General features: G+C 43.2%; 1 protein-coding gene and 2 non-coding genes across 3 annotated transcripts; all 3 read left to right on the top strand.

The window, feature by feature from the left end:
• Positions 1-168: 168 nt before the first annotated feature.
• Positions 169-23,691, top strand: LOC116681699 (uncharacterized). Its single transcript, XM_032509663.1, has 8 exons — positions 169-370; positions 617-740; positions 21,940-22,141; positions 22,231-22,349; positions 22,560-22,666; positions 22,762-22,860; positions 23,058-23,374; positions 23,491-23,691. Exons 1-8 carry the CDS (start codon positions 169-171, stop codon positions 23,689-23,691), a joined length of 1,371 nt encoding a protein of 456 aa, XP_032365554.1.
• Positions 19,045-19,116, top strand: trnaa-ugc (transfer RNA alanine (anticodon UGC)). Its single transcript has one exon. It is a non-coding gene; the product is annotated as a tRNA-Ala (tRNA).
• trnaa-ugc (transfer RNA alanine (anticodon UGC)) lies at positions 19,645-19,716 on the top strand. The gene has a single exon. It is a non-coding gene; the product is annotated as a tRNA-Ala (tRNA).
• Positions 23,692-23,937: the final 246 nt, after the last annotated feature.

Consider the following 23,937-nt stretch of genomic DNA (forward strand, 5'->3'; position numbering starts at 1 on the left):
ATGCCTTGCTACACCCTGCTATGCCCTACTATGCCCTACTATGCCCTTCTATGCCCTGATATGCCCTGCTACACCCTGCTACGCCCTACTATGCCCTGCTATGCCTGCTATGCCCTACTATGCCCTGATTTGCCCTGCTACACCTGCTATGCCCTACTATGCCCTGTTATGCCTGCTACACCCTGCTACACCTGCTATGCCCTACTATGCCCTGATATGCCTTGTTACACCTGCTACACCTGCTACGCCATCCTATGCCCTGATATGCCCTGCTACGCCTGCTATGCCTGCTTCACCCTGATAGCCCTGCATATGCCCTGCTACACACCCCCCCACCTGGCCCGTCAGACTCCACCCACCAGGAGCCTGGGTGTGTCCCAGGTACCTTCCTAAAAGGAGTTTCTCCTCGCCACTGTCACACTCCTCCCTTTCTCGGAGGGAAACTCTAGAACGGTTGGAGCTTTGTAAATGATAGAAAGAAGAAGGTTTGCAGTGAAACAGGAAGTGGTTCTAGTTTTGGTTTGGTTATTATTTAGGGTTTATTGATATAACAGAAGTTAATATACGTGAGTCAAAGAAACCGCAGTCTGATCTGAGAAATCCTGTGGACCTTCAGCTTCAGATCTCTGCAGATCTCATTTGGGAGGAGAGTTCAGGGAGGGAATGATCTGGGACGAGTACAGCGAATGCTTTTACTTTCGTCTGGACATCAGCAGACTAACAGCCTCCTCTTGCTTTAGGTTAGTGTGGGAAAATAATACAATGACTGAGGTGGTGATGAACAGGGCACTCAGGAACGGCCACGTAAAAGCTGGCTTAAAGTATATACTGAATTAACCAAAGACTAAATAAGAGTGTGTGTATGTGTGACATATTATACATTATGCTTTGCAGCTGGGTTACAGCTAGGAGGGAGAGAACAGACAGGGCTATCTTAGTCAGATATGCTACAGTGAGCACAGAAGAGGAGATGGTGAGGCCAAGGACACTGAAGTTCAGGACGGTCTGATAACTCAGAGAACAGGACATACAAACTAAGGAGTGAACATAGCTGTCTGGTGAGGTAAATGATAACTGAAAATAATAAGAAGAAAGAGGGAAGAGGCAGAGCAGAGTGTAACCCAGCAACAGTATAGCTGACCAATCAGGCCCCACAAGGGGAACCAATATAACCCTGAGCACAATATTGTTTAAGTGCCTTTTGGGGGACCTCTGTACTAGACAAGTCTCCATCAGGTCCGTGCACGTGTAACTGCTCGGAAACGCATTTCATCTGTTGACCACAAGAATAAACGCTGTGTTAATTCATCATGGAGTCAGTTGTCAGTTTATAGAAGGATTTCCCCAACAAATTTGGTGACCCCCGACGTGATAACGTAATTGGACAGGGGAATCCAACTGGACCTTGGCATTGTGTCCACGGTCCGGTTCAGCTCAGCCACCGGACTGACATCCCGCAGCCCGTGAAGGGGACTGAGCGGCGATACTGCGACTCGTTGGTGTGATCACTGAGAGCTCTCAACAAAAAAGGTAAGCAGAAGCCTGTTTAAAATCAAAATTCTGTTATTGGCTGAAAACTAAATTGATGTGATCACATTTCAACTGTCGTAAGTGTTGTTTTAAGCGAAAAGTATTGATTGAATGTGCTGTAATTAAAGGGATATAAACAGATGAAATGTTGGGGCATGTGATGTGATTAAACAGAGAAAAACAACTAGAGAGTTGTAAGAGAATTGTTGAATAATACGGGTGGCGGTAGGAGAGGAAAAGGGACAAATAGTCAGAGGAAAATACGTCCAGATGGTTGACGAGGTAGGAGACTGCTAAGGACAGATAGTTCAGATGAGTGATTGTGAATTGCCACCCTTGGTTCTGTGTGAACATCCTGAAAAAGAGTTGCAGTTAACAGATTGTCATTGTAATATTACGAGTCCACCGCGAGTGTATTTGTGCGAAGGAGTGAGAGGTCACTTTTTAAGTTGTAAAGATTATAGAGATGTACATAAAAGGCTCTAGATGGAGTCTTAATGAAAAAGTTGTTCGTTGTTGCATGTGTGATTTTTGTTGTGGTTTGGCTTGTTGGATTTTTTCTCACTGCTTATTTGTTGTAAAATGACGACCCCTTATGGTAAAGTGTTAGTAGGGGCAGTGAAAAAGTATGGCAGTAAAGGAGAGGAGAAAGTAGCAAAAGAGATTGTGAAAGAATGGGAGAGAGGAGGATGGATTGAGGGAGAAGGGGCGCCGTCCCCGGAGAAAGTGAATGAAATAGTGAAGTATGAAAAAAGTAAGTTGGAGTATGCGGAAAGGCAGGCAGAGGAGGAAAAGAAAAGAAAATGGTTTAAATTGACTAAACCAAAGCAGAAGGAGTATGAAGCGCAGAAAGAGAAATATGGGGTGGGGTTGAAAATGACAAATGCAATACAGAAACAATTGGGATTGACAAAACAAGATGACAAAAGTTCACCAAAAACTGAGACAGAAGCTGAACAGAATAAAACCGCTAGCGCAGAGAAAACCCCGCTGCCCGCTGAGGCGCCCCCGCCAACAAACCCTTTTTATCCAGATATAAGAAACCTAAGAATTTCCGCTCCACCGCCGCCGTATACAGGTCCAACGGCATCAAAACCCACAGTCCAAGCCCCAGTGGTAACTGCCCATTTACAGCCAAATGCATTACAAATAGACGTACCACAGGACCCATTGATACCGGCATTAGAGGGCCGCGTACAGGATTTAGAATGTTATCTAAATTTAATGGTACAGTCAGCGTCAGGGGGAGCAGCAGCGGCTCCACCACAACCAGCGGCTACAGTCCCAGCCGGCCCAAGCAAAGCTAGTACCCCATATTCAGCGTCTTTTTGCCAACAAAATCCAGAGCATTTTCACATGTCAGTAAAAGGACCCAGTCCACCTCACCATAGTACCCCACAAGACTCAGGAAGTAAGGAAGATAGCGAACAGTCAGACAGCAGCAGGGAAAGTGAGCAAACAGACAGAAGCTCCAGCTCTAGGGAAAGGACTAAAAAACGACATAAACGCAGGCCCAGATCTAGATCACAAAGTCCTCAAGACGTTTTTGTAGCAGGCACATTTAAAGGTAAATTTACCAACGAGGACCCTGACGAAGTTATGCTGCGAAGATCAACTAGAATAAGGGAAAAACTTAACAAAGAGTTCAGAGAGATAAAAAAGCAGCAAGAGCAGCTGCGTCTAACAGTAAATGAGCTCAGTGAGGGAGAGCAGACGCGCCACACACCAGAGGCGGGGCTACAATGCCCACTCCGCCCAGTAGGAGGAGGAGGAGGACTGTTGATGTACACCCCTTACAGTTTTGGTGACTTAGATTCTCTGTGTGCAAAACTCCCCTCCCTGACAGGAGGGGCTGAGCATTTCCTCACAGCTTTCAATAGTCTTACAGCAGGAGTGCAGCTGTGTTTGGGAGATCTCAGAGCAGTATTGGGTAGAGTAATGGGAGCAGATGAAGCTAGTGCTGCCCTCACCAGAGGGGGAGCTGGACCCACTGTTCCCGCATCAGTGCCTGCATCAGCAGTAACCCCTGGCATTTGGGCTGAGCTGCACCGCATGTATCCCACAGTTGGGGATCATGCAGCATGGCATGATTTAAAAAGACTAAGTGATGAAAATTTTGATGCCTATGCAGATAGAGCAAAAAAGATTTGGCAGCGTGCTATGAGGGAACCGTGGGACCAGTCCGCCGCCACAGTGGCGCTGTTCCGCCATGGGGTACTAGGGGGATTACCCACAGCAGTTCAGACACAGTTAGGAGGAGTAGTAGGCCTGCAAACAATGACCGATGCAACATGGGGCGAGAATGTGCGTCATTTCCTGTCAAAACACCAAAAAGGAGCAGAGCAACAAGAAGATGAATTAAAAAGACTACAAACTCAATTGTTAAAGAAACAACTGGAAGAATTAAACAAGCCCAAGCCCAGCAAAGCTAAACAAATGACAGTCTCACAGAACCCCCAACAGTCAGAAGCCCCTCACAGTTGCAGACATGCTGTCTTTTCTGGGCCTCACAGGATACAGCCGCTCACATATCCCTGACTATACCAACAGAACTCATCGCTGTCTCACCGCCCCCCTCCTATGGACAACAGAGGCCGAGGCCGCCTTCTCTGACCTCAAAAGTGCCCTAGCAAGGGCAGAGACACTCACCTCCCCAGACTACTCACTCCCATTTCATATGGATGTTTCTGAAAACAATGGCTTTCTCAATGCCATTTTATTTCAGAAAAAAGGGGGAGACAGACATGTACTGATGTACCACTCATCAAGGCTGGATACAGTCAGGAGCCTATGAATGGAATCAGTGGCAGCGGAGCGGCGCCACAAAAGACAAAGATGGGATATGGAGGTCTCATCAAGGAAAGATAGCAGCATCAGCCGAGATGTGCAGAATGTTGCTACCTGAGGCACACAGACCAACACATGAAGGAAGAAAACAGACTCTCCTGAATCTGTCTGAGCTGTGGTGGCACCCCAATTTGAGGGACATGGTGACACATTTTTGTCAGGAATGCAGGGTGTGTGGAGAGCATAATGTTCAGAAACCATACACCACACTAAAAGGAGCGTACCCAGTCCCCACAGCTTGTTTTCAAGATATCAGTATAGATTATACTGATATGGGCGCAGAAAATGTGGTAGGGGGAAAAAGGTATCTTCTGGTGATGGTAGACAGGTTCTCTAGGTGGGTAGAAGCCATTCCCACCGGAAAAGAGGACGCAAAAACAGTGGTGAAATGGCTCAAAACTGAACTCATCCCGAGGTATGGGGTCCCCAGGCAAATAAGGTCAGATAATGGCACACATTTTAACAACAAACTACTAAGAGAAGTAGAACAGGCCCTGGGAATCACTCATGCCTTCGGATCAGTTTATCATCCACAGTCACAGGGAATGGTGGAAAGAGCAAACCAGACATTGAAGGCTAAGATAGCTAAGGCATGTGCAGGAAGCAAGTTAACATGGGTAGAAGCGCTCCCATTGGCCCTCATGGCTATGAGGTCCTCAGAAGGACGAGAAACACATTTGACCCCACACGAAATAATGACAGGGAGAAAAATGCCAGGACCTCCACTAGATGGAGGCCACATGCCAATGTTAGATGTTCAGCAAATAGAAATGACAGACTATATGAAAAAGCTAACATCTCTGGTTTCAGCCCTTTCTACGCAGGTCCAGTTGGCGAACAGGAAACCGCAGGAGGAAGCAACACTACCTGTCAAGGTAGGCGACTGGGTCAGGGTCAAAGTTCACAAGAGGAAGTGGACTGACCCCAGGTGGTCCGGGCCGTACGAAGTGGGGAGGTTACTTCACACTCGGTCCAGGTTAAAGGTAAAAAAGGAGCACCTTGGCACCACCTGACACATTGTGCCCCAGTCGCACCTCCTAGCCGCCCATTGGCAGAAATTAGAAAAGCAATCCAAAATGTATAGATGGAAGAGATGTTTTGGCGGGGAACAGCCCCCGCATAGTACATCCATAACTTGGAAGGCAATGGGGTTTGGGAAAAAGACAACAGTTGTCCTAGCAGTAGTAGTAGTAGTGGGAGTTGCAGCATTAATTCTGGGGTTGGAACATGCGTATGGGGACCGAGACCACAAAGAACAATCACCCGGTAGTGTCCAACCACCTCTCAGTAACAAAGGAAATGAAACTAGACGAGAGAAAAGAAGAGCAGTTTGGGCAGTAGTGAAGCAACACACTAAGGGCCCATCCCCAAGGTGCGGTGCCAGATTGACTCTCCCCTATGTGAGAGACTCAACCACGTCATTTACCTTTGATTTGTGTCAGGCTATAGACTGCGGGGGGTATAATAGTTTCTACAAAAACACAGATGTGTACATCTGTGACGACTATCAAAAGGTAGAGGACTGTGAAAGGAGCGCTTCCGGACAGGTGAAAGGTAGTCTCTGTAACAGCTGGTATGACGCGGGTTGGACAACAGGAGGGTGGAAACCATGGGCGAGGTTGACAGACAAAAGAGATTGGTGGGTACAACAAGATGAATGGGAGATATTATCTATACAGCGGGACTATAGTTCAGACCCCACGAAAAATCCCATAACCCTGTCAGTAAATAGAGCAATTGGGAGCAGGAACGGTCAGGATGTGTGGATGTTAGCCATAGGTGTATGGATAGCAGGAAGTGACCAGATAACCCCCCTGCAGATAAATATTTTGGATCCCCTCACGCACACACAGAATGACACTGACATGGCAGAGACTACAGTAAAACCCCCTCTGAAGGAGGAAGACGTAATAGTGCAGGACTTCTCTAAAATGAGGGTGGAAGATGTGTTAGAGTTATCAGCAGGTGCAGGCCAGGACAATTTATGGATCAGGTGGCTAATACAGAATGCCAAAGAACAACACATGGAAGGGTGCGTGGCCTGTGCCACAGCTAGACCAGTCATGTTCACTAACCCGGCCCCGTTGTTTCCTAATGAGGACCCAGCAGGATATGCATGCATGTTGAACTTCACACACTCTAAGACAGCTTCCCGCAATTGTACTACCCTAGCATCCCTCTTTCCCCCAGGCTTTGAAAAACCAGGGTATTTTACCGCCATAAAGGGGGAGGGTGCAAGATATCACTGTTTCAATCTCACCGGATCAAGCAAGCCCACAATCAAACTAGGTGATATACCCCCAGACTGGTGTAATACAACTGTACAAAACAAAACAGCCCTAGGCCCAGTGGCTAGAATAGGACTATTCTACTATTGTGGTGGTCTTAGGTTGTACTCCCAGATAAAGTTCCCAAATCAAACGTCAGGAGTTTGTGCTATGGTTAGATTAGCTATGCCCATATCTTTGGTGGGGAGTAGAGTCCACTATACCCACCATAAGGCTGTGCAACTGACCGTAAAGAGAAGGCGCAGGGCCCGTAGTATGCAAGGCCCGGCTTTTGATCCATGGGCGGGAACCCCAACCTATATAGACAGCATAGGAGTTCCTAGGGGTGTCCCGAATGAATACAAATTGGCAGATCAAATAGCCGCAGGATTTGAGAATATACCACTGCTTTCAGCCATCTTCCCCGTCACTCCCAGCAAAAATGTAGATAGGATAAATTTTGTGCATTATAATGTTTTACGCTTGAGCAATGCAACTAGGGATGCCATCGAAGGCCTGGCCGAGCAGACGGCCCCAACGTCCCTCATGGCGCTCCAGAATAGGATGGCGCTGGACATGCTGTTGGCTGAAAAAGGAGGAGTCTGTTCCATGTTCGGAGAGATGTGCTGTACGGTCATCCCTAACAACACTGCCCCGGATGGGAAGGTCACCAGGGCTTTGAACCAACTTCGAGCCCTTTCCCAGGAGATGCATGACGCCTCAGGTGTATCAAATCCATTGGAGGGGTGGATGACAACCTTTTTTGGCAAATGGAAGAATCTTATCACTGCTTGTTTGACATCTATTGCTGTTTTTCTCGCTATTCTAGTTACCTGTGGGTGTTGCTGTGTGCCCTGCCTGCGGACCATGACATCCCGGCTCATCACCACTGCCTTGTCCAAAGAAAAAGCGCCGCCTCCCTATTCCGCTGGGATGCTGCCATTACTCACCATGCCAGAGGACGGGGAGGACGTTGAGGCACTGCAGTTAGTGTAAAAGGTGTTCGCACCTAGTAGGTGCGAAAAGGGGGAATTTGTGGGAAAATAATACAATGACTGAGGTGGTGATGAACAGGGCACTCAGGAACGGCCACGTAAAAGCTGGCTTAAAGTATATACTGAATTAACCAAAGACTAAATAAGAGTGTGTGTATGTGTGACATATTATACATTATGCTTTGCAGCTGGGTTACAGCTAGGAGGGAGAGAACAGACAGGGCTATCTTAGTCAGATAAGCTACAGTGAGCACAGAAGAGGAGATGGTGAGGCCAAGGACACTGAAGTTCAGGACGGTCTGATAACTCAGAGAACAGGACATACAAACTAAGGAGGGAGTGAACATAGCTGTCTGGTGAGGTAAATGATAACTGAAAATAATAAGAAGAAAGAGGGAAGAGGCAGAGCAGAGAGTGTAACCCAGCAACAGTATAGCTGACCAATCAGGCCCCACAAGGGGAACCAATATAACCCTGAGCACAATATTGTTTAAGTGCCTTTTGGGGGACCTCTGTACTAGACAAGTCTCCATCAGGTCCGTGCACGTGTAACTGCTCGGAAACGCATTTCATCTGTTGACCACAAGAATAAACGCTGTGTTAATTCATCATGGAGTCAGTTGTCAGTTATTAGAAGGATTTCCCCAACACTAGCTACTATTTGACCATGAAGGCCTGATTCAGTCTCCTCTTAACAGTTGTTCTAGATATATGCCTGCTGCTAGAACTCTGTGTGGTATTCATCTGGTCTCTAATCTGAGCTACTGTTAACTTGTGATTTCTGAGGCTGGTGACTCAGATGAATATCCTCAGCAGCAGAGGTGACTCTTGTCTTCCTTTCCTGGGGGCGGTCCTCATGTGGGCCAGTTTCGTTGTAGCGCTTGATGGTTTTAGCCGCTGCACTTGGGGACACATTCAAATTTTCCGGACCAACTGACCTTCATTTCTTAAAGTAATGATGGCCACTCGTTTCTCTTCACTTAGCTGATTGGTTCATGCCATAATATGAATTGGAACAGTTGTCCAATAGGGCTGTCGGCTGTGTATCAACCTGACTTCTGCACAAACACAACTGATGGTCCCAACTCCATTAATAAGGCAAGAAGTCCACTAATTAACCCTGAAAATGCCACCCGGGAAGTGGAAACCATTTCAGGTGACTACCTCATGAAGGTCATTGAGAGAACCCAAGGGTTTGCAGCACTATCAAAAAAGCAAAGGGGGCTACTTTGAAGAACTAGAATATAAGACATGTTTTCAGTTATTTCACAGTTTTTGTTAAGTACATAATGCCACATGTATCATTCATAGTTGTGAGGCCTTCAGTTATAATCTACAATGTAAATAGTCATGCAAATAAAGGAAACGCATTGAATGAGAAGGGTGTTCAAACTTTTGGCGTGTACTGTGTGTGTATGCAAATAATCTACAGCATAGATTGCAGCATTGTATCATGCCTCAAAGGATCAATGGATTGTCTAAAAACAAAGTGTGAGGAGATGTCTTCTGTCTGCACTCACCTTTCCAGTGAGGATAACACATGGGAACCACAAGACAACCTGGACCTGGACCTTATAACCGAGTACATGCAGAAAGACAAGGAGATGGAGGAGAAGAAGAAGGAGGGCAAGAGGAAAAGGTGTCGGGAAGGAGGAGGTGAGTTAAGGAAAGAGGGTACTCCAGACTGAAGAGCACAGAAATCTAAACTCAATATTATGGAATGCACACAGAGGGTTTCACAAATGTCTTTTAGGATTTATATTTAAATGACTCTCGTTATACAATATGCACGTGCAATTACATACAAACATACATACATACATACATACATACATACATACATACACATACATACATACATACATACCTACATGCAAATAGTAAGACTAGTCAATTCCAATGCTTTGGCGAAAGAGATGGATGACAGTTGCTTGAGTCCAGTAGAGCAGACGGCTCTGCAGAGTCGCGTAATTACGACTTCATGACTTTTCATGAACAGTGAAGGAGCGGCGGTGTACATAGCAGAAACCCTGTTGTGTGTCTGCCCTATTACCGTGGCGGGCCGCCATCAACATATCTACACTAGATGATGGTGGCTGTGGTTCAGTGGTAGAGCGGTTGCCTGCTAATTGGAAGGTTGGTGGTTCAATCCCTGCAGTCTGATGTCAAAGTTGAAAACACTGAACCCTGAGTACTGGGTGTAATTGTACAGCAGCCTCGGCCACAGCGTACATATATCTGTGAATGGTTCCTGTATTATGTAGAAGAATTTGAGTAGTCGTTGACACTAGAAAAGTGCTATAGCAGTCCATTTATTGTATTAGTCCGAAGAGAACTCGGGTATCTTAGCCAAGTTTTAGTCAAACCAGTTTTTTCTTTTTTTAAATATTATTTACACAGACACATGTTAGATAAGAGCCAGGGCTCCTGGTCTCTACAACACGTTGTTGTGCGGCTCAGGCAGAGGGACCGCAGAGTAGCTAACGTTAACTTTTCCCAGACAACGGAGTTGGATTTGCCTTTTTTGCGGACTAAACGCTGCTCTGGCTGCTCTCCTTTAAATCTTTACTCGTGCTGAGTTTTAAATTCCACTGGAGGCACACACCTTGCCCCCCTGACTGCTGAGAAGTTTATGGCTTCGGGAAGGGCAGATGTGCGCATGCGTGTGTCATTCAGAATACAAGACAAAATAAGAGTGTTCTTCAATACAGAACATTTTTTTCTCGATTATAATATATTGTGATCGTTGAAGTCAAAATCTAAATTAAAATCAAAATTCAATTAATTGCACAGCCCTCGCTAATGTTAACATATCCTTTGTGAATCTTTACAGTGATTCCCTTAAAGAAGCGACCAGGCCTGCCTTGTTGCACCATCAAAACGTCTTTCTGAACTTTCCATTTCACACAGGAACATCTGGAGATGTTCTGCTAAATGAAGTGTGGTTGGTCCAGGCTACTGTGCATGTAGCTTGTAGTTCCAGTTAATAACTTTTGGGCCTTACATTTTAGTAGTTCTTTCAGTCTGAATGCAGGAGATACTTGACACTCTGGAGTCCTATGGATTGGTCCCCTCATCAGCCCTTGCATTTTCTCCATTCAAACAGAAGATTTTAATCTAGTAAAACATGGTCAACTAGAATTCACTCACACTCCCATTAGTTCTTCTAACCCTTGTATCATTATCTCTGCATGTCCCCCCGCCTCCTTGGGTCTACTAAAGGCACCTTCAGAAGATGGCAAGCTGGCGACCGGAGCAGGAAAGAAGGGCGAGAAGAGAGGAGGAGGCCTGCAGCAGTGAAAGAGGAAGAGGAGGAGGAGCCTGCAGCAGTGAAGGAGGAAGAACAGGAGGAAGAGGAGTATGTAGTGGAGAAGGTTTTGGAGCGCAGAGTGGTGAAGGGAAGAGTAAGTTTCTGCTGAAATGGAAGGGGTTCTCAGAGTAAGTATGAGTCTATAATATTAATGCTTGGTGTTCTGGTCCTGAGATATATAATATTTACATATTGCAAATAAGTGTCAGCATGGTATCATGCCTCCAAAGTTGAAGGTTTGGTATTATGACACTACGTTGCAGACCCACAAATAACCTTAAATAACCTAAGATGGCAACAGAAAAAAAGAAAAATAGGTTTGATAACTAGAGTGAGAATGGATGTCTAAAAACAAAGTGTGAGGAGATGTTCTTCTGTCTGCACTCACCTTTCCAGTGAGGAGAACACCTGGGAGCCACAAGAGAACCTGGACCTGGACCTTATAGCCGAGTACATGCAGAAACACAAGGAGACGGAGGAGAAGAAGAAGAAGAAGAAGGGCAAGAGGAAAGGTGTCAGGGAGGAGGAGGTGAGTGAAGGAAAGAGGGTACTCCAGACTGAAGAGTCCCAGAAATCTAATCTCAATATTGATGAATGCACGCAGAGGGTTTTACAAATGTCTTTTAGGATTTATATATTTTACCGTAATTCCTAAAAGAAAAACCGGTAGCTAACACACACACAGCGTAACCATGGTAATGCAGAAGTGGAACACAGACATGCTGTGAACAATGCTTCTGGTTTTACTTAGCTCGCTCCACCATGGCGCCTTACTAACTCACTCACTCTGTCTACAAACGCAGATCAATGGACATGCATGTATTGGTGGGGGGTCGTATTAGGCCCCCCCATTTCCACCAATCATTACATCTTTGTATCCAAAACCTTTACATACAGTTGTGTTCAGAATAACAGCAGTGTTTTTAAAGAAGTGAATGATGCTCCAAATCCTTAGAATAGCTTTTAATTCCATAATGCCAATGTATTGGGAACACTGGCCGTTCATTTCCAAATCAAAACATGACCAACATTGATCAAGTTTGTGTTCTACCTTTACAGGAAGAGAAGACAAAGGAATATTAGCAGTATTTGCATTTTTCTTTACAAACTCAAATGTTTACTGTATTAACTGAAAAATATGTCAGGGTTTGAATCCCTGCACTAATATTTAGTTGCATAACCATTATTTCTGAGAACTGCTTCATATCTGTTAGGGCTGCACAATTAATCGAATTTTAATCGCGATCACGATTTGGACTTCCCACGATCAAATTTGCGTGATCAAGCGATTATTTTTTATAAAGCGTCATTTCATTGAACGCTCCGGGTTTTTTGCAAAGCCAATCTCCCGCTCCATAAAGCCGTCTGCTCATGAGCCAGTCAGAGTAGTTCACTGCACCCCGTGCAGCTAAGTTTCTAGATGGAGACAGTCCCAGAGGACAGAGTAGCGTGAGGAAAACTCAACAGATAGCAGTCGGTAATACGTCAGTCTCAAGGTTTACCAGTTTACCAGTAAACGCAACACTTTGTCCCATTTGTTGTTTTTCAGACAACAGCAGTGACCAGTGCTAGTTAGCGTCTGTTAGCTGTTAGCTAGTTGCGTCTGTTAGCTGTTAGCTCTTCTAGGACGCACCGGTGCTAATGTCCTCGCATCCGCTGCAATGCTGTTTATATGGATATGGTTTAATTTTGCGTTACATGACCCATTTCGTCTGTAAAGCCGTGCCTGTGTTGGATCTTTCTACGCTCTCTCGTCCTACTCTCTCTCCTCTTACTCTCCGCGCCCCGCCACACAGCGGCCGCCGGTCCACACTTCTGATGTATGTCTACAGTTTTAATTTTTCATTAACACAGCTGTATATTGTTAAGTATGAGGGGGCAAACCTGTATTTGTACCAGTGTTTCTGCGGGTAACTATTATCGCGGCCGCTACGGTGAAGAACACAGAAGAAGTTTTTGAAAGCAGCTAACTTCAGTTGGTAGAGTCACAGCGTGGGAGACGGAGCTGCTGTACCGAAGCCTGGACCAGGACCAGAGATGTGACCCATGGCCAGAATATCATAGTTCATAAAAATGCAGCGCAGTGAAGATACAGACGTTTAATACACACGACGTGTGTATCTGCCGTTCGACCCGTGCTGGACCCGTTCATAATGATCAGCCGTCTCTCTGTGAGTAGCGTCCATCACACTCCCTCTCGCAGTTATAAATAGCCTATGTGACAATAAAATTTGTTTTGGTTAAAATCAACAAATAATCGTGAGAATAATCGCGATCAAAATTTTGATCAAAATAATCGCGATTATCATTTTGGCCATAATCGTGCAGCCCTAATATCTGTGTTGCATGGAGTCACCTGTGAGCCCAGGACCATTGACCATTCCAGCCCAGGACCATTGAACTACATCCCATAATTCCTCTGCATTACTGGGTTTGGACTCAGAAACAGCATTTATGATGTCACCCTACAAGTGTTCTCTGGGATTGAGGTCCATGAATTGGGCTGGCCGCTCCATAACATCCATCTGGTTCATCTGGAACCAAGACTTTGCTCCTTCCTGGTGTGTTTGGGTCCTTGTCTTGTTGAAAGACCCTTTTTAAAAGACAATTCCTCTTCAGCAGAAGGCAACATGACCTCTTCAAGTATTCTGATGTATTGAAACTGATCCATGATCCCTGGTATGTGATAAACAGGCCCAACACCACAGTATGAGAAACATCCCGTAACCAGCATGCTTTACTGTCTTCACAGTGGACTGGGGCTTGATTTCAGTGCAGGGGGGTCGGAGGACAAACTGTCTGTGGCCCCTAAACCCAAAAAGAACATTTTCCCTCTCATCAGTCCCCAGAATGCTGCTCCATTTCTCCGTTGGCCAGTCAATGTGTCCTTAGGTTGTTTCCCACGTCGGTCAGGCTTTGGATGCCATTTCAAGGCATTTTAAATCATTTTGACAGAGTTGCTTATAATCTTCTGCACTTCTTTAAACGTTTCTTTCCCTCTCATATCAACTTTTAATGAAAGTCCTCTGTTCCTCAGAGCAATGTCTGGAACGAGCCATTTTGCTGAGTATTTCAGTGTGAAATGCACTATAACCAGCAGGCACAACATGTTCTTCCTTCCTTAAACATGTATATAATATATACAGTATATAGATTAAATATAGGCCATAACTGACACCTGTTTCTTCACAGAATCAATCAGCTCACTAATTGAACACAACACTGCTATTATTTTGAACATGCTCCTTTCAATTACAGATTCAATTCCACAGAATGAGCAGCATGCATGTCAGGACTGTTGGTTTGGCCTGTGTTTGTCATAAGCATCAGTGATGCTGCAATAATGCTGGCTATACAAGTTTGATTTAGCAAAAACGACAACCTAAAACAAAAGGTCAAAGGTCAACTGGTGCCCCTCATTGTTAATGCCTATCAGGAACAATGGTTCCAATTTACTTTACTGGAGTATAGCTGTTCCAGCAACATGAAGACAACACGGTAACCCCTACAGATACCAGTGAAATCTAAAAATCTGTGGGAATATGTTACATTTACAACTCTCCCGGCACTAAAAATCCTTGATGATCCCCAATTTGTTACCAGCTGGCTAAAGGCTGGCAACAAAATGGAGGCCACACATAAATTGATCAAAAGTAGTTTATTTATCACAAACTAACCAACAATGGATGCATGGATTCCCATAATGCAACTCCATAATAGTGATGTTGGCAGATAATTAGCCCTCATGTCGTCCTCGGGTCAAAATGACCCGTTGTCCTACATCAATATTCTTTTAATTACCCAAAATAACATGATTGATTCCACACAACGCTTTTTGCCAAGTACAAATTTCTACTTTCATTAATTTGGGGTGTCTTATTCAATTTTATAGCATTTGGAGAAAACGTTGAAGTGTTTTTTAAATAGTTTTGAGTAAAAGTTGAAATATTCCAGTCTGTGATTATCATCAACATCCATTCCTTTAAGTTTATTCTAAATAATTCCTAATTTATGCTTTTCTCACTCAAACATTAGGTATAATTTCCTATACATGAGTTTATTGACCATAAATTCCAATAATAACTGTAAGAAAGTAAAAGTTAATAAGTTGGTGTAATGTATTGTTAAACGTCAAAAAAGTGACAAAAACTGAAGAAAAATTTAAAACATTCATACAAAGCCTCAACAAAAGTGTTAATTTTTAATTTTGACGGGAAGACAACACAAAGGTTAAGAAAAGTAATGCATCAGTCAAACAATGTTCCATAGACATGCTCTAAATGTTGTTTCTAGTTTAAGATAGAGCTCTACAGCATGGCACCTCACTAACTCACTCTCTTGGTTTTTCTCTGTTGATAGAAACGGAGAGGAAGAGGAGTCAAACGTCACCGCTGTCAGCAGTGTGACAAATCCTTCACATCATCAGGATATTTAAAGATTCATCAGAGAGTTCACACTGGAGAGAAACCTTACAGCTGTGATCAATGTGGGGTAACGTTTTCTCGTAGTAGTCACCTTAAAAGTCACCAGCGCATTCACACTGAAGAGAAGCCGTACAGCTGTGAACAATGTGGGGAAACCTTTTCTCATAGTGGTAACCTTAAAACTCACCAGCGCATTCACACTGGAGAAAAGCCGTACAGCTGTGAACAATGTGGGGAAACCTTTTCTCAGAGGGGTAACCTTAAAACTCACCAGCGCATTCACACTGGAGAGAAGCCGTACTGGTGTGAACAATGTGGGAAAACGTTTTCTCGGAGTAGTCACCTTAATTCTCACCAGCGCATTCACACTGGAGAGAAGCCGTACTGGTGTGAACAATGTGGGAAAACGTTTTCTCGGAGTAGTCACCTTAATTCTCACCAGCGCATTCACACTGGAGAGAAGCCGTACAGCTGTGAACAATGTGGGGAAACCTTTTCTCATAGTGGTAGCCTTAACTCACCGGCGCACTCACACTGGAGAGAAGCCCTACTGGTGTGACAATGTGGGGAAACGTTTTCTCATAGTAGTAACCTTAAAAGACACCAGCGCACTCACACTGGAGAGAAGCCCTACTGGTGTGAACAATGTGGGAAAACCTTTTCTCGGAGTAGTAGCCGTAAAAGACACCAGCGCATTCACACTGCCTCGTTGTGAACATGTTTCAGAGCCAAGCGATTCCTCCTCTCATGCCTGATAGCTGTGTGTTATATTCTGATCTTCTCTCCACATTGAAGGCTGACCAGCAGTAACTTTATCTTCTGATCAACATGTATGTTATTGTGGATCAGCTGGACTGTTTTCTGTCTTTCCTCAGAACCCTTTACCATTTAGGGACCAGAATCGGTGCCTGAACCCATCCTTTAAAAATATTTTTTTAAATGTATATGTTTAAATAAAAAAAGGGAGCACAACAAGACAGCCAACACATTTAAGAACAGCTTGTTTATTTCTATATGGTCCAAATTAATGTAAAAAAAATTTGCAAATAACATATTTCTCCAGTAATTGCTGCTAAATGACAAAAACAACCACTAGATGGAAAAACGCAGCCCTGGTGTTCAGTAGCACCGAAATGAGGCCCCAAAAATCCCTGTTACTATTCGGTCCGATAGATACCGGGTCTTAAGGCACCGGTGCCCTACTAGTACCAGGTTTCGGTACCCAACCCTAACCACAACGTACCCCCGTGGGAAGGAGAAGGCCCAAAGGAGAAACATTAAGACGTTTAAAGATGTTTGGTTGGAAAACATAGACATGTTTGAAACTTTTTGATTTTGTAAAAACTTTCTTCTCATCTCTAGAACATACTTTTTTTGGCTGACAGAAAGTCATTGTAATTTTTATTTATATAGTGGATTTGGGATGAAACTATGAAAAGTTGGGAGTTTAGAAAAAGCGCAAATTAAATATTTGTGTAAATTGGTCCTCTCATCATTACCAGCACACACTAGAAGTTGGCCATTTTTAATTGTTCGCTCTCAAGTTATTGTTGTTTTGTAGTTAAAATAAAATAAATCAAATGAGGCCTCATGCTGATTATTTGAGGCTTGATATGGTGGATTTATCCTTCCTGCCGTTTCTTGTTTAAACTCCTTGACAAGAGAACGTTTCCATCCACTAAAAGTGCTGAAAGACTCAGATTATTATTCTAAGTGTGTGACAACATTATGGGATGGATCCCTACAGAGATAGATCTTTTAGATAGAAAAATGAAGGTGATTTTCTTACTAAACCAAGTGATATAGAAAATTGTGTCAATGATTATTTCATAAATAAATAATCTTAAAAATACTACACACAGCTACACAACACAGATTTGTCAAAAACATTGATAATAAGATCATGGAAAGTAAAACATGTAGCTTCTGATGAATTGTAAAACAAATCACCTGGTGTGGACTATCTTGAATATAAGTGGATTAAGCCAATAGTTGCAATCATTGTTCCCACTATTGCTCATATAATTAATATGTGTTTTATGGAAAATATATGTCTGCAAACATGGAAGATATGTAAAGTTGTGCCAATACCAAAGAATAAGTACATGCCTTTCTCTGGATCAAACAGTAGACCATAAGCTTACTACCAATTCTCGGTAAAAATAATGGGAAAGAATTGTTTATGAACAGATTCAGTTTTTATTTTTTAAATATAATTTAATTACGGTTTTTCAGCTTGCATGCATACAGAGGAAAACCCTCAACAGCCACTGCCCTGACTCAGATGGTTGATGACTGGTTTAAGGATACGGACGAGAGGAAAATAATAGGTGTTGTGATGCTTGATTTTACTGCAGCATTTGATATAATTGACCACAACGTACTGTTAAAAAAATTGGAATGTTATGGTTTTTCACATATCACATTATTATGGAAGGAAAGTTATTTGACTGACAGGAGACAATTACTTTACTTTAATGGAAGATTTTTTAGGCTTGTGGAACATGGAGTTCCTCAAGGAAGTTGTCTTGGGCCACTCCTCTTCACAATCTTTACTAACGATTTACCATCTGTTTACTAAACTAAAGAGAGAGCTACAGTCAGTGGTGGACTGGATCAGAAGTAACAAACTGATCTCAATGGATCTAAAACTACTAGTTTAGTGGTTGGAACTCATTTTTTTAATGTTCCAAACCGAAACTTGAACTCAGTATAGAGCAAACTTCTGTAGAGCAAAGAGAAGAGGCTAAACTTTTGGGTGTAATAATTGAATATAGATTGTGTTGGGACAAACATGTTCAGAAGCTGGTGACTAAAATGGGCAACACCTTGTCAGTTATTAAAAGGTGTGCAAACATCTTCACACCACAGATACGTAAAAAAGTCCTTCAGGTTTTGTTTTTTTTGGATTACTGCTCAGTGGTGTGGTCCAACACTTCAGCAATTAATATGAAAAAATTACAAGTGATTCAGACTAAAGCTGCACGTGTGGCTCTCTCGTGTGGGTTTAGATCAAATGTTGATAACATGCATGAACAACTCTCATGGTTTAAAGTTAAAAATAGACTTGTGTATTTGTTAATGTTTTTTTTTACATAACGTTATAACAAACAAAACACCTTTTATTTCAAACAGAAAACTGTCCTTTAGTACTGCTATACATCATTATCCAACGAGGCGTGCAGTAGGAGGGAGTTTTATTTTACCTAAAGTGAAAACTAAGTCAATTTAGCGTTCTGTCGGGTACCCGGGTGATGTGTGAATGGAACTCTCTCCCAACGACTATCAAACACAACTCTCAGTATGGTTTAAAACATCACTTAAGACATATTTATTTCAAAGGAATTAAATATGTAATTTAAAATTAGTTTGTTATAGGGCTTTTGTTATCTTATTTCTTAAATTGATTTATCTATTCGGAGTAGTGTCTTTTATTTTATTTCTTGTATAAATTGCGTTAACTGTAAGATTTAATTATGGTTAGTATTTTCTAATTTATGTCTGTGTGTGTGTAATGAAATGTCATAAAGAGTATTGTCAAAGAAAGGATTGTAGGACCCCAGGAAGAAAAGCTTTTAGTTCATGCTGAAGCTAATGGGGATCCAAATAAAACAAACAAACAAGTTTACTTCAACATTTTTCCCGGGTAGGGGTTTCTGTAGAACCATTCAGGGGATGTAGTTCAGTGGTAGAGCGCATGCTTTGCATGTATGAGGTCCTGGGTTCAATCCCCAGCATCTCCAATAAGTGTTTAGTTACAGCAGTCTGTAAAAGAGCTGCAAAACCTCTTATTCTGAAAGCCAAAAGTATTAAAAGGCAATCTCCTTGTAATTAACGCAAAAATCAGTCTCAATGACCAGATGTGTTGCAAGATTTGCAGTGAACAGTGCATTGTCCTAATGGGGATCAAATAAAACAAACAAACAAAATGCATTAGCAATTTTGCATCAAGGAAATGTGATCAGTCAGTGACTAGAAGGGCAATGTTCTAGTAGTTTGTTTGGCATGTAGTGTTTTTATGGCAACACTGCCAGATTGAGCTGTCTGATTATATTGAACAACCGACAACTTTTGACGCAAATCATTTTACCAACATTGGAAATTAATTTTGGTAAAAAGGAAATGCAGCTTAGATTTGTCACTGACTTGAAAGGCTATGGTCAGGTAGATTGTCATGGGGTCTTTTCATGGCTCCACTGACCAAGTTTCCGATAGCGTTCTTCTCTTATTCAATGATCTTAGAAAAAGTAAAAGAAATTTGGAAACTTTCAGGGGATGTAGCTCAGTGGTAGAGCGCATGCTTTGCATGTATGAGGACCTGGGTTCAATCCCCAGCATCTCCAGGTCTCAAAAAGCTGCAGAAGCTCTTATTGTGAAAGAGAAAATGAAACAATGCAGTGAGTGTTAAAAGACCATAAAGTGGATAATTAACTTATCAAGTGTCTAAAAACTCGGTGCACTTTACCCATGTCCTGCTTTACTCAACAATTGAAAAGGATTAGTGCATATTCGAATAGCACAGTGTTGTGGTTTGCTGTGACCTCCTTGCATTTATGGTAATTAATGCAAAATCAGTCTCAATGCCCAGATGTGTATCAAGATTTGCAGTGAACATTGCATTGCCCAGTGATGGTGGTATAGTGGTGAGCATAGCTGCCTTCCAAGCAATTCACCTGGGTTTGATTCCCAGCCATTGCATTAGTTTTCATTTTGTGGGTACTTGCTTTATTTGTGAAGATTAGCCAGAAAGGTTACTCGCCCAACCCAATTTGATAAAATATTAGATCTCTGTTATGGTACAAATAAGGGAGCATATCAATCAATCAAGCTGCCTCCATGAGGATCCACAGACACAGGGAGTGCACTACGATTTGCACTCTGACCCTGTCTGGTAACTACTAATCACCAGTTGAAAAGTTTATCAACAGCGCAGAAAGCAGCAGAAAGGCAACAGGGGTGTTACTTTTCAACTATGATTTATAGCATAGCAGTGCAAGCATTTACCCCAGGTTTGATTTCCAGCCACTGCAGTTGCATTTACAGGTTTTGAAGCCATATACAACATTAACATTACATGTTTTACCCAGGTTTCTTCTTTTATTCAGTGATATTTCAATTTCCTTGCGGAAGTCATCCCAAAAGGATTAATAAAGATAAGTCTAAGTCTATCTCAGAAAAAACTTTTAAAAAACTGAAAATCTTCAGGGGATGTAGCTCAGTGGTAGAGCTCATGCTTTACATGTATGAGGACCTGGCATCTCCAGCAGGTATTATGGTAGAGTCTTTAAAAGAGCTGCTAAAGATATTACCTCCTGTGGTAATCTGACTGGTAGGGTGAACGTAGTGGTAGACTAAGACCTCCTGTGATACAAACTAAGCAGTATGCTCTCTCTTTTCTACCTCAGACTATCAGACAGCACAACAAGCCCTTTAAATGTACATGTTTTACAGTCTCTATTTAACTGTATTTATGTACTTGTACTGTAATATATTTATTGTATTAGACTCTAGTTTTTATGGGTGTCATTGCGGGAATGAGCAGCTTAGCTTCCATTTTTAAAGATGAAACTTGTCATGCCATTAAGTTTGCTCTTCAGCAGGTAATCACACGAGACACGTTTTTACCCCACCAATCAGATGGCTCATTTTGTTCCAACTACCGCCATCTTGGATTCTCTCGCTAAGCGAGCTGTCATTCTGCCTGATTAAGTACACACTTCTTCATATTCTTATTAAAAAATGAATGCATAACACTGTATAAACTATTATTTCTGTCTGTCTTTAGTCCCACTGACTTAACGCTGTGTGTTTACGGAGGTTTCCGAGTGTTTGTTGCTTGCAAAACGGCCGTACTGTACAAGTCCGCCGTCATTATAACTCCGGTCCGCTTCGGACTTTTTGTGCACATTTAACGTGTCTAAATGAGTGCATAACGCTATATTAACTAGTACTTATTTCTGTCTTTAGTCCCACTGACTTAACGTTGTGTTTTGACGTCTATTTGTGTAATGTCCGAGTGTTTGTTGCTAGCTAAAGTGCCATACTGTACATGTTAGCATGTCCGCCGTCAGTGTAACTCCGGTCCGCTTCGGACTTATTGTACACAAAAAACGTGTCTAAAAGAGTGCATAACGCCGTATAAACTAGTACTTATTTCTGTATTTAGCCCCACTAACTTAATGCTGTGTTTTTATGGCTCTTTGGGAATATCTGAGTGTGTTTTTTGTTACTAAAACGGCCGTACTGTACACGTCCGCCGTCAGTATAACGCCGGTCCGTTTTGTTTTTTTGGGGACTTACTGTACACAAAATGCATTGTCATGTATAATACAGTGACTCTGTTTAATATTATTAATTACTGTCTTTTATTGTCAGGCTAATCTTACATAAAACAGTGTGTGTTAACTGTGTTATCCTCTCTGTTACTGTGTGTTGTAGATTAAGACATCTTCTTAAAATAATTAACTGTAAGTACCACATGTCATTTGTTTTTAATCATTTTAATTTATTTTCATGTGGAAATATGTACTGCCAGACATTGTGTTAATGTTTATTCATTTATGTAGATGGAAATTCCTACATTCAGAAGGCGACACCACCAATGCCACCCTCATCCTGAGCCGGTGGAAGGTCCAGTTTGTTAAATACCAGGGGAAGACCTTCCACTGGCTGCTGGAGAATGACGTGGGCTACAGCGTCAATCTTGTGGCCTCCCACAAGAAGGAGCGAGAGAGGACAGGGTCTCAGTCCCCGCTGATGGCCAACAAGGTGGAGTGCTGTAGTCTGACTTACACAAAACAACTGAAAGTGTGATGATCTGATGACATTTTAACCTTTATCCCTTTGTGAACATGCAGGATGCCTTCACCCGCTACTCCTCGGCGTCCCCTGACTTTGCGGAGGCAGTCAGGTTTCACCAGGCGTTCGAGGAGGCTACTTCGTCCACTATGTCCGGAAGAGAGACAGAGAGCAGAGAGCCAGGGCAGCTGCTGCTGCATCCACCACCACCAGCAGCAGCAGCACCACCAGCAGCAGCAGCGGCAGCCAAGCCTCTGTCTCGGCCGCAAGCCAGAGAGCCAAGACTGTCTCACAGTAAGTGTAACACTGTAAATCTGTCTGTATGATGTACCTGAATGTGTTTGTAATGTTGTCTCATTATAGATGTTGTTGTGTGTTTGTGTTATAGACCTCTTGGATCTACGCTTGCGGCCTTTGTCTCCGGGCGGCGTTCTCTGTCTGCGGTGGAAATGCAGGCCAAACTGAAAAAGTTGGCCCCTATGCCTGCATTGCCAGGCAAGTCCAGCTTGAATTAAATACAGAGTTAAGCGTTTATACTATTGTATTCCCTGAGATCACTTTATAATATTCTGTTCTCTGTGTGGTTACAGCCTCTTCCTTCCGGCCCTTTAGACCAGCTCTTCCCTCCGCTTCCACTGGGGAGCCCTCGGATGAAGAGCTGGTCAAGGCAGTAGTTGATTTGGAGAAGTGTAAGTAATATTTTACAATTTGGCACATTGTTTATGTGGGCATGAAGTTCTTTATATAGCATACATATATGTATAAATGCATAATATATAATAATATCAATAACAATAATAACATAATATACAATGTACTGTCTATACATTTTAAAAATAACACAACAATTTTTGTATGTTACTGAAACGTTTTATTTCTCTTAAAGCCTCAGACGTACAGGCCCCTCTCTCGCTCCTGCATCCACCTCCTCCCCCCTCATCAGCGGCACAGAAGGGAGCTGGTGTCTCTGCCGGGGACGAGCCCACGGACAGCGAGCTGCTGGAGGCCTTACAGGACCAGGACCGGCCCCTGCAACCTCCAGCAGCCGTGGAGCAGACGGCAGAGACACCAGCTCCCCCGCCACGTCCTGGAGCTGCCAGTCCCCCGCCACGTCCTGGAGCTGCCAGTCCCCCGCCACCTGGAGTGCAGGAGTCAACGGAGCCAGCTGTCCTCCCTCCCCCGCCTCCTGCTGGCAGTGCTGAGGTAAGTCTGTCTGTCAAAACACAGAACAAAACACACACACAAGACTGCCCTTACACATCCAATGTTTTCCTTTCAATATTAAAGTGTCCTGTGTGGTTGTGTTGTTACCTCTCCAGCTGTTGCCTGCGTCCTGGCGGGCAGCTCTCACTGCGGAGCAGCAGCACTGGATCGGCCGGGTGCTGTTTACCAGGAGCAGCAAGGGGAGGTCCCAGCTCGTTAAGGAGTTGAACGTGTGGTGGTACCCTCCCCAGACCCTGCCAATCTACACCCTTTCTGGCGCCGAGAGAACCTGGAACACAAACATATTCTGCTTTTAGACTCTTGATCTTAAATCAATTGATAAATGACAGTGCAGATTACAACAGGTCAACACTGTTTTATGTTGATTCCTTTTATTTATTATTTTATTTTATTGTGTTAGTGCCTATTGTCAAATGCTGCTCAGATCTTTGCATTGGTAACCAATAAACCTCAGAAACTGCACTTTGTTTTGAAGCTTTATTATTAAGGATCATTTACAATGCACAACATATCTTCTAACCGTTACTTTAAAGTGTTTGTAT

This window comes from Etheostoma spectabile, unplaced genomic scaffold (assembly GCF_008692095.1).
Source record: "Etheostoma spectabile isolate EspeVRDwgs_2016 unplaced genomic scaffold, UIUC_Espe_1.0 scaffold00018676, whole genome shotgun sequence".
NCBI lineage: Eukaryota > Metazoa > Chordata > Actinopteri > Perciformes > Percidae > Etheostoma > Etheostoma spectabile.

What these genes read in the sequence shown, in the direction of transcription:
- LOC116681699 (XM_032509663.1), top strand. Translation starts at nt 169, where the DNA reads ATGCCTGCTACACCCTGCTACACCTGCTATGCCCTACTATGCCCTGAT. An exon ending in CCCCGCTGATGGCCAACAAG is followed by an intron (nt 22,142 to 22,230) that starts GTGGAGTGCTGT and finishes GTGAACATGCAG; the next exon opens with GATGCCTTCACCCGCTACTC. An exon ending in CTCCTGCTGGCAGTGCTGAG is followed by an intron (nt 23,375 to 23,490) that starts GTAAGTCTGTCT and finishes TTACCTCTCCAG; the next exon opens with CTGTTGCCTGCGTCCTGGCG.